The following is a 14,592-nucleotide window of genomic DNA, read 5'->3' as shown; positions in this document are numbered from 1 at the left end:
AGCCACCCTTTGCCTTGATGACATTATTGCACACTCTTGGCATTCTCTCAACCAGCTTCATGAGGTAGTCACCTGGAATACATTTCAATTAACAGGTGTGCCTTGTTAGAAGTTAATTTGTGGAATTTCTTCCTTCAAAATGCGTTTGAGCCAATCAGTTGTGTTGTAACAAGGTAGGGGTGATGTATAGAGGATAGCTCTATTTGGTAAAATACCAAATCTATATTATGGCAAGAACAGCTCATATAAGCAAAGAGAAACGACAGTCCATCATTACTTCAAGACATGAAGGTCAGTCAATGCAGAACATTTCAAGAACTTAGACAATGTTTGCAGTGCAGTCGCAAAAACCATCAAGCGCTATGATGAAACTGGCTCTCATGAGGACCAGCACAGGAAAGGAAGACCCAGAGTTACCTCTGCTGCAGAGTATAAGTTCATTAGAGTTACCAGGCTCAGAAATTGCAGCCCAGATAAATGCTTCACAGAGTTCGCAACAGACTCATCTCAACATCAACTGTTCAGAGGAGACTGTGTGAATTTTTAATTTAACCTTTATTTAACTAGGCAAGTCCCTCTTGGCCTTCATAAATCAGGCCTTCATGGTCGAATTGCTGAAAATAAACCACTACTAAAGGACACCAATAATAAGAAGAGACTTGCTTGGGCCAAAAAACACGAGCAATGGACATTAGACTGTTAGAAATCTGTCCTTTGGTCTGATGAGTCCAAATTTGAGATTTTTGGTTCCAATTTAAGTGTCTTTGTGAGACGCAGAGTAGGTGAACGGATGGTCTCTGCATGTGTGGTTCCCACCATGAAGCATGGAGGAGGAGGTGTGATGGCTTGGGGGTGCTTTGTTGGTGACACTGTCCGTGATTTATTTTGAATTCAAGGCACCCTTAACCAGAATGGGTACCACAGCATTCTGCAACTATATGCCATCCCATCTGGTTTGCGCTTAGTGGGACAATCATTTCTTTTTCAATAGGACAATGACACAAAACGCACCTGTCCGTGTAAGGGCTATATAACCAAGAAGGAGAGAGATGGAGTGCTGCATCAGATGACCTGGCCACCACAATCACCCGACCTCAGCCCAATTGAGATGGTTTGGGATGTGTTGTAGCGTAAATTGAAGGAAAAGCAGCCAACAAGTGCTCAGCTTATGTGGCAACTCCTTCAAGACTGTTGGAAAAGCATTCCAGGTGAAGCTGGTTGAGAGAATGCCAAGAGTGTGCAAAGCTGAAGAATCTAAAATATATTTTGTTTTCTATATATTTATTTAACACTTTTTGGGTTAGTACATGAATCCATGTGTTATTTCATAGTTTTGATGTCTTCACCATTATTCCAGTGTAGAAAATAGTAAAAAATAAAGAAAAACCCTTGAATGAGTAGGTATGTCCAAACCTTTGACTGGTACTGTATATGTACATAACCAGACCATATCTATACCGTCTCAGTTATCACATCAACTATCTTCCTATTAGGCCATATCTCACCATGTGGCAGTATAAACAACCGCATCAACTATCTTCTTATTAGACCCTATCTCACTACGGGATATTTCAGCTGTGAGTGTTGTCATAATTAAATTAATCTGTTAAGATTATATGAATCTTCCAGGTGAGGTAGAGAAAAGGGCAGAAACTCATGTCAGTGACATCGACTTGAACATCCATGGATCGGAGCCAAGATGCTTGGAGAAAAAATAAATATACACACACGCAATCTTGTAAAACTAACCTTGTGGGGGACACATAATTCAGTTCCATTCAAAATTCTATTTCCTCCTAACCCCTAAACCCAACCCTAAAACTAGCCCTAGCTCCTAAACCTAATTCTAACACTAATTCTAAGCTTAATCCTAGAAATAGCATTTGACCTAACAAAAATGCCCCCAGTTGGTCAAGTGTTTGTTCGTGTACTATTCTTGTGGGGACTTCTGGTCCCCACAAGTATAGTTAAACACGTCCACACACACACACACACACACACACACACACACACACACACACACACACACACACACACACACACACACACACACACACACACACACACACACACACACAAGACAAATGATCCAGAGAGAGACCAGTAGGAGGTAAAGTCAATGTTTTTATCACCATCTTTGTAGAGGAATCATATAAAGACATCAAAGAATGCAATTAGCCGATTAGAAGGTATGACATTTCACACACAGCCAGCCATTGAGAGAGGGACGGAATAGAACAGACAGTGTCAGGCCTAGAAGCAGTCTCACAGAGGGATTAGACACGGATGATGTCACACAGGGAACCAGGACACTGATGATGTCACACAGAGAACCAGGACACTGGTGATGTCATCCAGGACACCAGGGAGCAGCTGTTTCCAGTTGGTTCCTGTAGTTCCGTTCACTAGTTTTCCATCAGAACAAACAGACTGTTCTTCTACTATACTTCTATGAGAATATTGGGATCTTTCTTGACATCATGGTCCAATCCCTACTCATCTGATTCTGGTTACAACCAGGCCTCTGAGCAAAAGTTACTTTGAGGTGAATCAAATGCAAAAAGAAGAAATGCTTGGAGCCTGGGGGTAGGGGTTCAAGTTTAGTGTCAAGGTAGGATGTAAGCTAAGCTAAGGGATAGATAGCATATCTGAGGAGTACAGCAATAACAACATTTCAGAACATATAGATCGATAGTTTAGCTCGAGATGTATGGGCGGATTTACACAGTTCACAGTCTGCCATTTTAAGATTCATACATACACAGCTGGTGCCAGAAAGCGAACTGTAGCATCATGGATGTTCGCATGATTGTGTTCAGCCTCAGGCGCTCGCCTGCCGGAAACAGAGTCAATGGCCTAAGAAGGTGTCAAAATCAAATCACATTTCATTGGTCACGAACACATTTTTGCAGATGTTATCGCAGATGCAGCATGAAGCTTATGTTTCTAGCACCAACAGTGCCGCAATATCTAGCAAAACAGTAACAATACACAAATGTAAAAAAAAAAATTAAGAACAAGAAATTAAGACATATCAGAATGAGCACTCAATCCAAAAGTGGCCAATGAGCTCGAGTTAACGCCAAATGAACCAGACAGGGGGTACAGCGGGAGGGGGGATGGGAAATGAGTGCGAGTCACACAGGCACTTGAAAAATGTCAAAACACCACAACTTATATTAAGGCAAGATGGACTACACTCACGACGTACGCACACGTCTTTAGGGACAACACCACAATGTTCCACCACTCACTGTAAGACCGACTGTACAGTATGCTTCAGAACGGATGATCTTACAGGTTGATTCTCTTATCTACTCAGAGCAGTAATTCTGTTCATCTATAGATCTAGATATTGATGTTATTTCACTCACATTTTATTTTCTTCCACTGTTGTCTTGTTATTTTTTTTATTTTTTTAGAGGGATCTTTATTATCGAATAGAAATCTGTTTCATACATATTTGTTAGGCGAAGAGAGGAATATCTGCTGAAAATACTGTGAAACTGGACTTCTTCGGTATCCCGGGCAAATTAGCTGTAGTTAGAAGCTTTAATACCCTCTGAAAGTATCCACATCGCCTGCTTTACTTGGAGGTGACGTCCCCTAATCTTTTCAATGGGCTTGATGATCACATCATTAAAAAAACATGTAAGCGATCGTTCAAGATGTGTATAAAATTATATTTGTGTTTGTGGATGAATTTACTTCCACATTTACGAAGTATTTAGCTTGAAGACCATTGCCTTACATTTTTGCCCATTGAAGACCATTCAAAAAGTCTACAAAAAAATTCTAAAACTACAAGGCTACTTTCTGGTAAATGATGTGCCTCTTCCATAGGGTATGCTCTGGCTTCAGCAGAAATACATGGGAGAATCAAGACGATACGTTTAAATATAGGCATTGTTTATTTAGCTGGTTAACGGGTAGGCGGCTAAATAAATAATGCCTTAAATATTTCTATGATCAATCAATATGTATCAATGAGAGCATTTTTAGTTACAAATAAAGCCTTTCCATAATTACACGTGTGAAATAATAGATGGAGATCTACCTACTGAAATCATAGATGAGAGAATATAATATTTTTGTATTACTGTAGTAATATTCTTAGTATTTTTGTGTTGTTCGGTATTCTTAAAAATGGTCCCAGACAATAAAATGATGGACTCTAAATGGGTATCTTCAAAACACAGTTCATGACTATCAGAGGATCGAGCCTCATTGGAAAAAAATCAAATGAAATGCATAATATTTCAAATATACTCATAGGAGATTATAATACAGCAACAATGAATTAAATAATCTAATCCTGAAAATACATAAAAAAATGTTTCCATTCTCTTTACAAGGAATACTATGTCTGTTGAGAGCAACGTAACGGAAACACAACACCTCTGGATGAAGGATTCTGGATGCATTAATAACACAGCTAGTCTGACAATATTATGCCGTTGCTAAACTGTTACTAAACTTAATCTTAGAGCTGGTTTTTACAGGTTCTATGACATTATAGATCAGATTAATCAGCACCTAAAATCAGCAGAGGTAATTAACACACATTCTCAAACAGTCAATGCAGATGTGTGAATGATAACTTCATTGGGATAAGCTACTGTTTCAATAACTCCGATTGAGTTGTCATCCTTCATTGGTTTGAGAGTCTGATTCACAGACTTATTTTGGCTATAGGGATTCGCTCTCATCTCCCATCTCAGGTATCAAAGAGCAATCTTAGCAGAACAGACAATATTATTGTGAGCTGGTCTTGATAGATCCTGTGTTGGGACACTGTGGAGGATGGAGGTTTTTAGAACAATGTTTTTAGAACACAGTGAATGACAGAGCTGAACTTTCTTTACCAAGGCCTATGACACAGAGTGGCAACGTCTCACATGGCAACCTGTTTCCTATAAAGTGCATTACTTTAAACCAGAACTCTATGTGGTCAAAAGTGGAGCACTACTCCAGTTGTGGTCAAAAGAAGTGCATTGTAAAGGGAATAGTGTGCCGTCAGAGAATTGCCCTCTGGAGATGCAGGAGAGGAGGTGGTGGGAGGGGTTTAGGTTTAGCTCCGGGTGAGAAGCCCCTTCTGATAGGCCAACATGCCTGCTGCAGTGGCAACAGACAGGACGGAGGCTACGCCCAGGAAGTTGATGAACCCGCCCACAGATGGAAGGTTTCGCTCCCAGAAGGTGGTGACAAACGGGAGTGCTGGGACTTCCTGTTAGAGCGAGAGAGGAGATGGGGGAGAGAGTTAGGGGAGCACTAAGTCTACTTTCTATAATGTCCTTTAGATACTTTACATTTTAACCCAAATGAGTTTGGTATGTGACTTAAGTATCCATTGTTTTGGGTCGCATTGAATCCTTACCACTGACTCAGGCTCTGCTTGCCAGATCTGACTCTGTGGAATCCTGCCCATTTCATACATGACCTGGAACAACAATTAATTAATGTATAATACTAAAACAATACACAAGAGGGAGGGAGGTATATGAAATAAATACGTGTATTATTATGATGATGATGATGATGAAGACTCTCACCTCTCTGGCAGCCCTCTCCCCTGCCTGAACAGCCCCCTCCATGTAGCCACTCCACTCAGTAGCTGTCTCTGTTCCTGCAAAGTACAGCCTGCCTACTGGCTCCCTGAGAACCCTACACAGAGGGGGAAGGAGAGGAGGGATATAAAGGTTAGATAAGGTCACACAGTGTGTATTTGTTTTTATTATGAATCACCATTAGCTGCTTGTTCCGTAAGATGATTTTTTAAATGTATTTTTTATTTTACTGCTTGCGTCAGTTACTTGATGTGGAATAGAGTTCCATGTAGTCATGGCTCTATGTAGTACTGTGTGCCTCCCATAGTCTGTTCTGGACTTGGGGACCATGACTTGGGGATCTCTTGTGGCATGTCTTGTGGGGTATGCATGGGTATCCGAGCTGTGTGCCAGTAGTTTAGACAGACAGCTCTGTGCATTCAGCATAAATAAAAGTAGTGAAGTCAATCTCTCCTCCACTTTCAGCCAGGACAGATTGACATGCATATTATTAATTAGCTCTCTCTGTACATCCAATGGCCAGCCGTGCTTCCCTGTTCTGAGCCAATTGCAATTTTCCTCAGTCATTTTTTTTTGGCAGCTGACCACACGACTGAACAGTAGTCAAGGTGCGACAAAACTAGGGCCTGTAGGACCTGCTTTGTTGATAGTGTTGTTAAGAAGGCAGAGCAGTGATTTATTATAGACAGACTTCTCCCCATCTTAGCTACTACTGCATCAATATGTTTTGACCATGACAGTTTACAGTCTAGTGTTACTCCAAGCAGTTTAGTCATCTCAACTTCAATTTCCACATTATTTATTACAAGATTTAGTTGAGGTTTAGGGTTTAGTGGGTGTTTTGTTCCAAATACAATACTTTTAGTTTTAGATATATTTAGGGCTAACTTATTCCTTGCCACCCACTCTGAAACTAACTGCAGCTCTTTGTTGAGTGTTGCAGTCATTTCAGTCACTGTAGTAGCTGACGTTTACAGTGTTGAGTCATCCGCATACATAGAAACTCTGGCTTTACTCAAAGTCAGTGGCATGTCGTTAGAATTTGTTTTTAAAGCAAGGGGCCTAAACAGCTACCCTGATTCTAACTGGATTATATTTGATAGGCTTCCATTAAAGAACACCCTCTGTGTTCTATTTAAGTAACTCTTTATCCACACTATAGCAAGGGTGTAAAGCCATAACATACGTTTTTACAGCAGCAGACTATGATCAATAATGTCAAAAGCTGCACTGAAGTCTAACAAGACAGCCCCCACAATCATTTTATCATACATTTCTCTCAGCCAATCATCGGTCAGTGTAAGTGCTAGTTGAGTGTCCTTCCCTATAAGCATGCTGAAATTCTGCTGTCAATTTGCTTACTGTAAAATAGCATTGTATCTGGTCAAACATTTTTTTTCTGAAGTTTACTAAGGGTTGGTAACAGGCTGACAGATCGGCTATTTGAGTCAGTAAAGGGGGCTTTACTATTCTTGGGTAGCGGAAGGACTTTAGCTTCCCTCCAGGCCTGAGGGCACATGCTCTCTCGTAGGCCTAAATTGAAGATGCCGCAAATAGGAGTGGCAATATATCTGCTATTATCCTCAGTCATTTTCCATCTATATTGTCAGACCACGGTGGCTTTTCATTGTTGATAGACAATCATTTTTTCACCTCTTCCACACTGACTTTACGGAATTCAAAAGTACAATTCTTGTCTTTCATAATTTGGTCCGATATACTTGGATGTGTAGTGTCAGCGTTTGTTCCTGGCATGTCATCCCTAAGTTTGCTTATCTTGCCAATGAAAAAGTCATTAAAGTAGTTTGCAATAACAGTGGACTTTTGATGAATAAGCCATCTGCTTCTGAAGGAGCCGAGTTGGCTTTTTTCCCCAAAATGTCATTTCATTTAGTTTAGTCACATGATTTCTTAATTTGCCGTACATTCGCTATTCAGTTGGGCTGCCAGACTTGGTGTGGCAGGTAGCCTAGTGGTTAAAGCGTTGGACGAGTAACCGAAAGGTTATAAATTCAAATCCCAAGCTGACAAAATAACCCACTGTTCCTTGGACTTAATTGAAAATAAGAATTTGTTCTTAACTGACTTGGCTAGTTAAATAAAGGTAAAATATATATATTTTTTAATTGCCATACCTTTGGCCTCAACCATACAATTTTTAAATTCCTCATCAATCCAAGGGGATTTAACAGTTTATACAGTCATTTTCTTAATGGGTACGTGCTTATTAGTGAAATAAAAAGTAAATAAAGGTGAAATAAAATAAATTAGTAACTGGAATAAGTAGTTTTATAAATGTATCAAGTGCAGCATCTGGTTGCTCCTCATTACACGCCACAGACCAGCAAATATTCTTTACATCATCAACATATGAATCACTGTGTGTGTGTGTGTGTCTGTGACTTACTTGCCGTACTGGGTGAGTATACCAGGGGGGAAGTAAGCAGTGTAGCAGCCTCCAGAATACTCCTCCTCACACCAGTTCTTCTCCTCATAGTGCACAGGCTGGGACAGAGAGGGCTGGGGGTTAGTACTCGTATCGGGCTGGGGGCTGGTACTCGTATCGGGCTAGTACTCGTATCGGGCTGGTACTCGTATCGGGCTGGGGGTTGGTACTCGTATCGGGCTGGGGGCTGGTACTCGTATCGGGCTGGGGGTTAGTACTCGTATCGGGCTGGGGGCTGGTACTCGTATCGGGCTGGGGGTTAGTACTCGTATCGGGCTGGGGGCTGGTACTCGTATCGGGCTAGTACTCGTATCGGGCTGGTACTCGTATCGGGCTGGTACTCGTATCGGGCTGGGGGCTGGTACTCGTATCGGGCTAGTACTCGTATCGGGCTGGTACTCGTATCGGGCTGGTACTCGTATCGGGCTGGGGGCTGGTACTCGTATCGGGCTAGTACTCGTATCGGGCTGGTACTCGTATCGGGCTGGTACTCGTATCGGGCTGGGGGCTGGTACTCGTATCGGGCTAGTACTCGTATCGGGCTGGTACTCGTATCGGGCTGGGGGTTGGTACTCGTATCGGGCTGGTACTCGTATCGGGCTGGGGGTTGGTACTCGTATCGGGCTGGGGGTTGGTACTCGTATCGGGCTGGTACTCGTATCGGGCTGGGGGTTGGTACTCGTATCGGGCTGGGGGTTGGTACTCGTATCGGGCTGGTACTCGTATCGGGCTGGGGGTTGGTACTCGTATCGGGCTGGTACTCGTATCGGGCTGGGGGTTGGTACTCGTATCGGGCTGGGGGTTGGTACTCGTATTGGTTGGGGGTTGTTTTACTCGAATGTTTGTAGACAATGTAAATGTAAGCAAACACTGTATAGCCACAAACCGTGGTTGAAACTGTATAATGGATGGTCAGTCCTTTGACAGTGGTTATATTTCTCCAGACCCATCCTTTGGCTTTTTAGCAGAACAGGGGTGTTTCAATTAAGCTTTCCAGTTCCAAGCAGTAGTGGTGGTATTACACTGTTAGAAAGGGGTTCCAAAAGAGTTCTTTGGGTATTCCCATAGGAGAACCCTTTTTGGATCCATGTAGAACCCTTTCGAGTTCTATGTAAAACCATAAAGGGTTATCCTATGGGGACAGCCAAAGAACCCTTTTAGGTTCTAGAAAGCACTTTTTTTCTAAGAGCGTAGCAGTACTAGTAGTAATAGTAGTACTAATAGCAGTAGTAGCAGCAGAAGTAGCAGCAGCAGTAGCAGCAGCAGCAGTAGCAGCAGTAGCAACAGCATTATCAGTAGTAACAGCAGTAATAGCAGTAGTAACAGCAGTAATAGCAGTAGTAGTAGTAGCAGTAGTAGCAGTAGCAATAGCAGCAGAAGCAGTAATAGCAGCAGAAGCAGTAGTAGTAGCAGCAGTAGAAAAGGCAGTAGCAGTAGTAGTAGTAGTGGTAGTAGCAGCAGCAGCAGCAGTAGCAGAAGCAGTAGCAGTAGTAGCAGCAGTAGCAGAAGCAGTAGTAGCAGCAGCAGCAGTAGTAGAAGCAGGAGTAGCAGCAGTAGTAGCAGCAGGAGTAGTAGTAGCAGCAGTAGAAGCAGTAGCAGCAGTAGTAGCAGCAGTAGCAGCAATTTGTAAGTCGCTCTGGATAAGAGCGTCTGCTAAATGACTTAAATGTAATGTAAATGCAGTAGAAGCAGTAGCAGCGGCAGTAGCAGTAGCAGCAAAGGCAGTAGTAGCAGCAGAAGCAGTAGCAATAGCAGCATTAATGTAAATGCAGTAGAAGCAGTAGCAGCGGCAGCAGTAGTAGAAGCAGTAGTAGCAGCAGTAGCAGTAGCAGCAAAGGCAGTAGTAGCAGCAGAAGCGGTAGCAGTAGCAGAAGCAGTAGTAGCAGCAGAAGCAGGATCAGTAGTACACGCAGTAGTGGTAGTATTAGTAGTAGCAGCAGTAGTAGTAGTATTAGTAGTAGCAGCAGTAGTAGTAGTAGCAGCAGTAGTAGTAGTGGTGGTAGTAGCAGCAGTAGTAGTAGTATTAGTAGTAGCAGTAGTAGCAGCAGCAGTAGTAGAGGCAGTAATAGAAGCAGTAGTAGCAGTAGCATTAGTAGCAGTAGTAGCAGCAGCAGTAGTAGTAGTAGCAGCAGTAGCAGCAGTAGTAGTAATGGTGGTAGTAGCAGCAGTAGTAGTAGTATTAGTAGTAGCAGCAGCAGTAGTAGTGGTGGTAGTAGCAGCAGTAGTAGTAGTATTAGTAGTAGCAGCAGTAGTGGTAGTAGCAGCAGTAGTAGTAGTGGTGGTAGTAGCAGCAGTAGTAGTAGTATTAGTAGTAGCAGTAGTAGCAGCAGCAGTAGTAGTGGCAGCAGTAGTGGTTCCACTCACATGCAGAGCCTCCTCTGAGCCTAGCACTCTGGAGTAGATCTCACAGATCCTCTTCTTCCTACAGGGGGCAACAACCATCTTTAAGGGTTACGGAAGGGATAGGGTTAAACTCTTAATGCTGATACACATGCGTACTAGCATAGTATACACATGAGGAAGTGATGTAAAACACACTGTCGGGACTGAACATGAGAAACAGCCAGACAGGTGTTACCTCTCCTCTTTCGTCAGTCCACATAGCTTCCTGCACTTGCGGGCCAGGATGAAGCTAAGGCATAGGAACAGAAGAAATAAAGTTACAGTAATACCACTAAGTAAACCACAGTTTCTCATTCTCTATGGGTAATCATGTTGGGATACAGGAAACTAAAGTTGTGTTTACCCCATAATGGCGGGCACAGTCCCATCGGGCTTTGTGTCATCCAGAGTCAAGCCAATGGGGGCCTCTTCCTCCTCGATCACCATAGTGCCACAGTACCCTGAAAGAGAGAGAAAGGAGAAGGATGCAGGAGAGGAGGAGGACAGGAAGAGAGGAGAAGAGAGAGGAGAGAGAGGATCGGGGATGAGGTGGAGCGGAGAGGAGAGAGAGGATCAGGGATGAGGAGGAGCGGAGAGGAGAGAGAGGATCAGGGATGAGGAGGAGCGGAGAGGAGAGGAGAGAGAGGATCAGGGATGAGGAGGAGCGGAGAGGAGAGAGGGGATCAGGGATGAGGAGGAGCGGAGAGGAGAGAGAGGATCAGGAATGAGGAGGAGCGGAGAGGAGAGAGAGGATCAGGAATGAGGTGGAGTGGAGAGGAGAGAGAGGATCAGGGATGAGGAGGAGCGGAGAGGAGAGGCGAGAGAGGATCAGGGATGAGGTGGAGCGGAGAGGAGAGAGAGGATCAGGGATGAGGAGGAGCGGAGAGGAGAGAGAGGATCAGGGATGAGGAGGAGCGGAGAGGAGAGAGAGGATCAGGGATGGAGCGGAGAGGAGAGAGAGGATCAGGAATGAGGTGGAGCGGAGAGGAGAGGAGAGAGAGGATCAGGGATGAGGAGGAGCGGAGAGGAGAGAGAGGAGAGAGAGGATGAGGAGGAGCGGAGAGGAGAGGTGAGAGAGGATCAGGGATGAGGTGGAGCGGAGAGGCGAGAGAGGATCAGGGATGAGGAGGAGAGGAGAGAGAGGATCAGGGATGAGGAGGGTGGAGCGGAGAGGAGAGGAGAGAGAGGATCAGGGATGAGGTGAGGCGGAGAGGAGAGGAGAGAGAGGATCAGGGATGAGGTGGAGCGGAGAGGAGAGAGAGGATCAGGGATGCGGAGGAGAGAGAGGATCAGGGATGCGGAGGAGAGAGAGGATCAGGGATGTGGAGGAGAGAGAGGGTCAGGAATGAGGAGGAGCGGAGAGGAGAGAGAGGATCAGGAATGAGGTGGAGTGGAGAGGAGAGAGAGGATCAGGGATGAGGAGGAGCGGAGAGGAGAGGCGAGAGAGGATCAGGGATGAGGTGGAGCGGAGAGGAGAGAGAGGATCAGGGATGAGGAGGAGCGGAGAGGAGAGAGAGGATCAGGGATGAGGAGGAGCGGAGAGGAGAGAGAGGATCAGGGATGAAGAGGAGCGGAGAGGAGAGAGAGGATCAGGAATGAGGTGGAGCGGAGAGGAGAGGAGAGAGAGGATCAGGGATGAGGAGGAGCGGAGAGGAGAGAGAGGAGAGAGAGGATGAGGAGGAGCGGAGAGGAGAGGTGAGAGAGGATCAGGGATGAGGTGGAGCGGAGAGGCGAGAGAGGATCAGGGATGAGGAGGAGAGGAGAGAGAGGATCAGGGATGAGGAGGAGCGGAGAGGAGAGGAGAGAGAGGATCAGGGATGAGGTGAGGCGGAGAGGAGAGGAGAGAGAGGATCAGGGATGAGGTGGAGCGGAGAGGAGAGAGAGGATCAGGGATGCGGAGGAGAGAGAGGATCAGGGATGCGGAGGAGAGAGAGGATCAGGGATGTGGAGGAGAGAGAGGGTCAGGGATGAAGAGGAGCGGAGAGGAGAGAGAGGATCAGGGATGCAGAAGAGAGGAGAGGAGAGGAGAGAGAGGATCAGGGATGAGGTGGAGCAGAGAGGAGAGAGGATCAGGGATGCGGAGGAGAGAGAGGATCAGGGATGAGGTGGAGCGGAGAGGAGAGAGAGGATCAGGGATGAGGTGGAGCGGAGAGGAGAGAGGATCAGGGATGCGGAGGAGAGAGAGGATCAGGGATGAGGTGGAGCGGAGAGGAGAGAGAGGATCAGGGATGCGGAGGAGAGAGAGGATCAGGGATGAAGAGAGGAGAAGGATCAGGGATGAAGAGAAGAGGAGAGAGAGAAGATCAGGGATGCAGAGGAGTGGAGAGGAGAGAGAGGATCAGGGATGAGGAGAGAGAGGATCAGGGAGAGAGAGGAGAGAGAGGAGAGAGAGGATCAGGGATGAGGAGAAGAGGAGATTATCACTCAAGTCCTGTGTAGCTCAGTCGGTAGAGCATGGCGCTTGCAACGCCAAGCGTCGTGGGTTCGATTCCCGCTGGGACCACCCATATGTAAAAAAGTAGTGGCCCCAGCCGACTTGTAAGTCGCTTTGGACAAAAGCGTCTGCTAAATGGGATATATTATTTTATTATAAGTTCTCTCCATAGTAGACCATGCATTTGATGACAGAGCCCATGGACCTTCCCTCCCTTCCTCCCTTGTTACCTTTCTTCCTCCAGAAGTTCTCTCTGTAGTAGACAATACATTTGATGACAGAGCCCATGGGGACCCTGTGGATCAGCTGGTTTCTGAGAGGGGGCAGCTCGGGGTTGAAGTGCATCTTCAGGTTCAGACCAGGAGGGGTCGCCACAATCACATACTTGGCCTGGGAGAAACAAAACACGAGTTGAGAACTGTGTAGTGTGTAGTGTATACCCACTGGGCACACACTGTATGAATCAACATTGTTTCCACGTCATTTCAATGAAATTACACTGAACCAATGTGGAATAGGAGTTGAATTGAGGTCTGTGCCCAGTGGGTAGTGTGTACATCTCCAGTCCACCCCGGTGGCTAAGCAGCTCTATGCTACTGCTTAATGGGTTTTATCTGGGGGAGAGGATGTCGCCTGGACAGAGAGATGAAGACCAGCTTACTGACAACAATCCATCTGGCTTACACATATGTGCTCGCTCATGCACACAAACACACACACACAAACAGGAAAATGACCTCACACTCAACGTCAACAAAACAAAGGAGATGATCGTGGACTTCAGGAAACAGCAGAGGGAGCACCCCACTGTCCACATCAACGGGACAGTAGTGGAGAGGGTAGTAAGTTTTAAGTTCCTCGGCGTACACATGACGGACAAACTTAAATTGGTCCACCCACACAGACAGAGTGGTGAAGAAGGCGCAGCAGTGCCTCTTCAACCTCAGGAGGCTGAAGAAATTTGGCTTGTCACCAAAAGCACTCAAACTTTTACAGATGCACAATCGAGAGCATCCTGTCGGGGTGTATCACTGCCTGGTACGGCAACTGCTCCACCCACAACCATAAGGCTCTCCAGAGGGTAGTGAGGTCTGAGGCCAACATACTGACTCAACTCCAGCCACTTTAATAATGTAAAAATGTATGTAATAAATGTATCACTAGCCACTATAAACAATGCCACTTCATATAATGTTTACATACCTTACATTACTCATCTCATATGTATATACTGTACTCGATACCATCTACTGCATCTCGCCTATGCCGTCCTGTACCATCACTCATTCATATATTTTTATGTACATATTCTTCATTCCTTTACACTTGTGTGTATAAGGTAGTTGTTGTGAAATTGTTAGGTTAGATTACTCGTTGGTTATTACTGCATTGTCGGAACTAGAAGCACAAGCATTTTGCTACACTTGCATTAACATCTGCTAACCATGTGTATGTGACAAATAAAATTTGATTTGAACACACACGAACACACACACACACGAACACACACACACGAACACACACACACGAACACACACACACACTGTCAAAAGCTATAGGAATTTACTGACAGGCAAACATGAATGTCTAAGGGGCTTTGTAAGCTCAGTGAGTTGTATGGTTGAATGAATGATTCCTAGAATGTTCCTGGAGTTCTAGAATGCAAATGTACAGCAGTCATAACATGGGCCACATCATGAGGTGCCACGTATCGTGAACAAACAAGCTCTAGATGGCAGCATAGGCACAACCTGAAATCAGTA

General features: G+C 45.0%; 1 protein-coding gene across 1 annotated transcript in view; it reads right to left on the bottom strand.

Annotated features, from left to right (window-relative positions):
* Nucleotides 1-2,104: 2,104 nt before the first annotated feature.
* LOC135518982 (amine oxidase [flavin-containing]) overlaps nt 2,105-14,592 on the bottom strand; it is a 68,887-nt gene continuing 56,399 nt past the window's right edge. Inside the window, exons 8-15 of the mRNA XM_064943981.1 lie at nt 13,060-13,219; nt 10,760-10,856; nt 10,592-10,645; nt 10,378-10,435; nt 7,975-8,072; nt 5,553-5,664; nt 5,378-5,440; nt 2,105-5,227 (exon numbers count right to left, since the gene is read on the bottom strand). Coding sequence (XP_064800053.1) covers nt 5,072-5,227; nt 5,378-5,440; nt 5,553-5,664; nt 7,975-8,072; nt 10,378-10,435; nt 10,592-10,645; nt 10,760-10,856; nt 13,060-13,219 — 798 coding nt within the window. The 3' untranslated portion in view covers nt 2,105-5,071. The remainder of the gene's footprint in view (nt 5,228-5,377; nt 5,441-5,552; nt 5,665-7,974; nt 8,073-10,377; nt 10,436-10,591; nt 10,646-10,759; nt 10,857-13,059; nt 13,220-14,592) is intronic.

This window comes from Oncorhynchus masou, chromosome 29 (genome assembly GCF_036934945.1).
Source record: "Oncorhynchus masou masou isolate Uvic2021 chromosome 29, UVic_Omas_1.1, whole genome shotgun sequence".
Classification (NCBI taxonomy): domain Eukaryota; kingdom Metazoa; phylum Chordata; class Actinopteri; order Salmoniformes; family Salmonidae; genus Oncorhynchus; species Oncorhynchus masou.
Note: the sequence above shows the minus strand (reverse complement) of the source record. Positions and strands in the feature narration are given on the sequence as shown.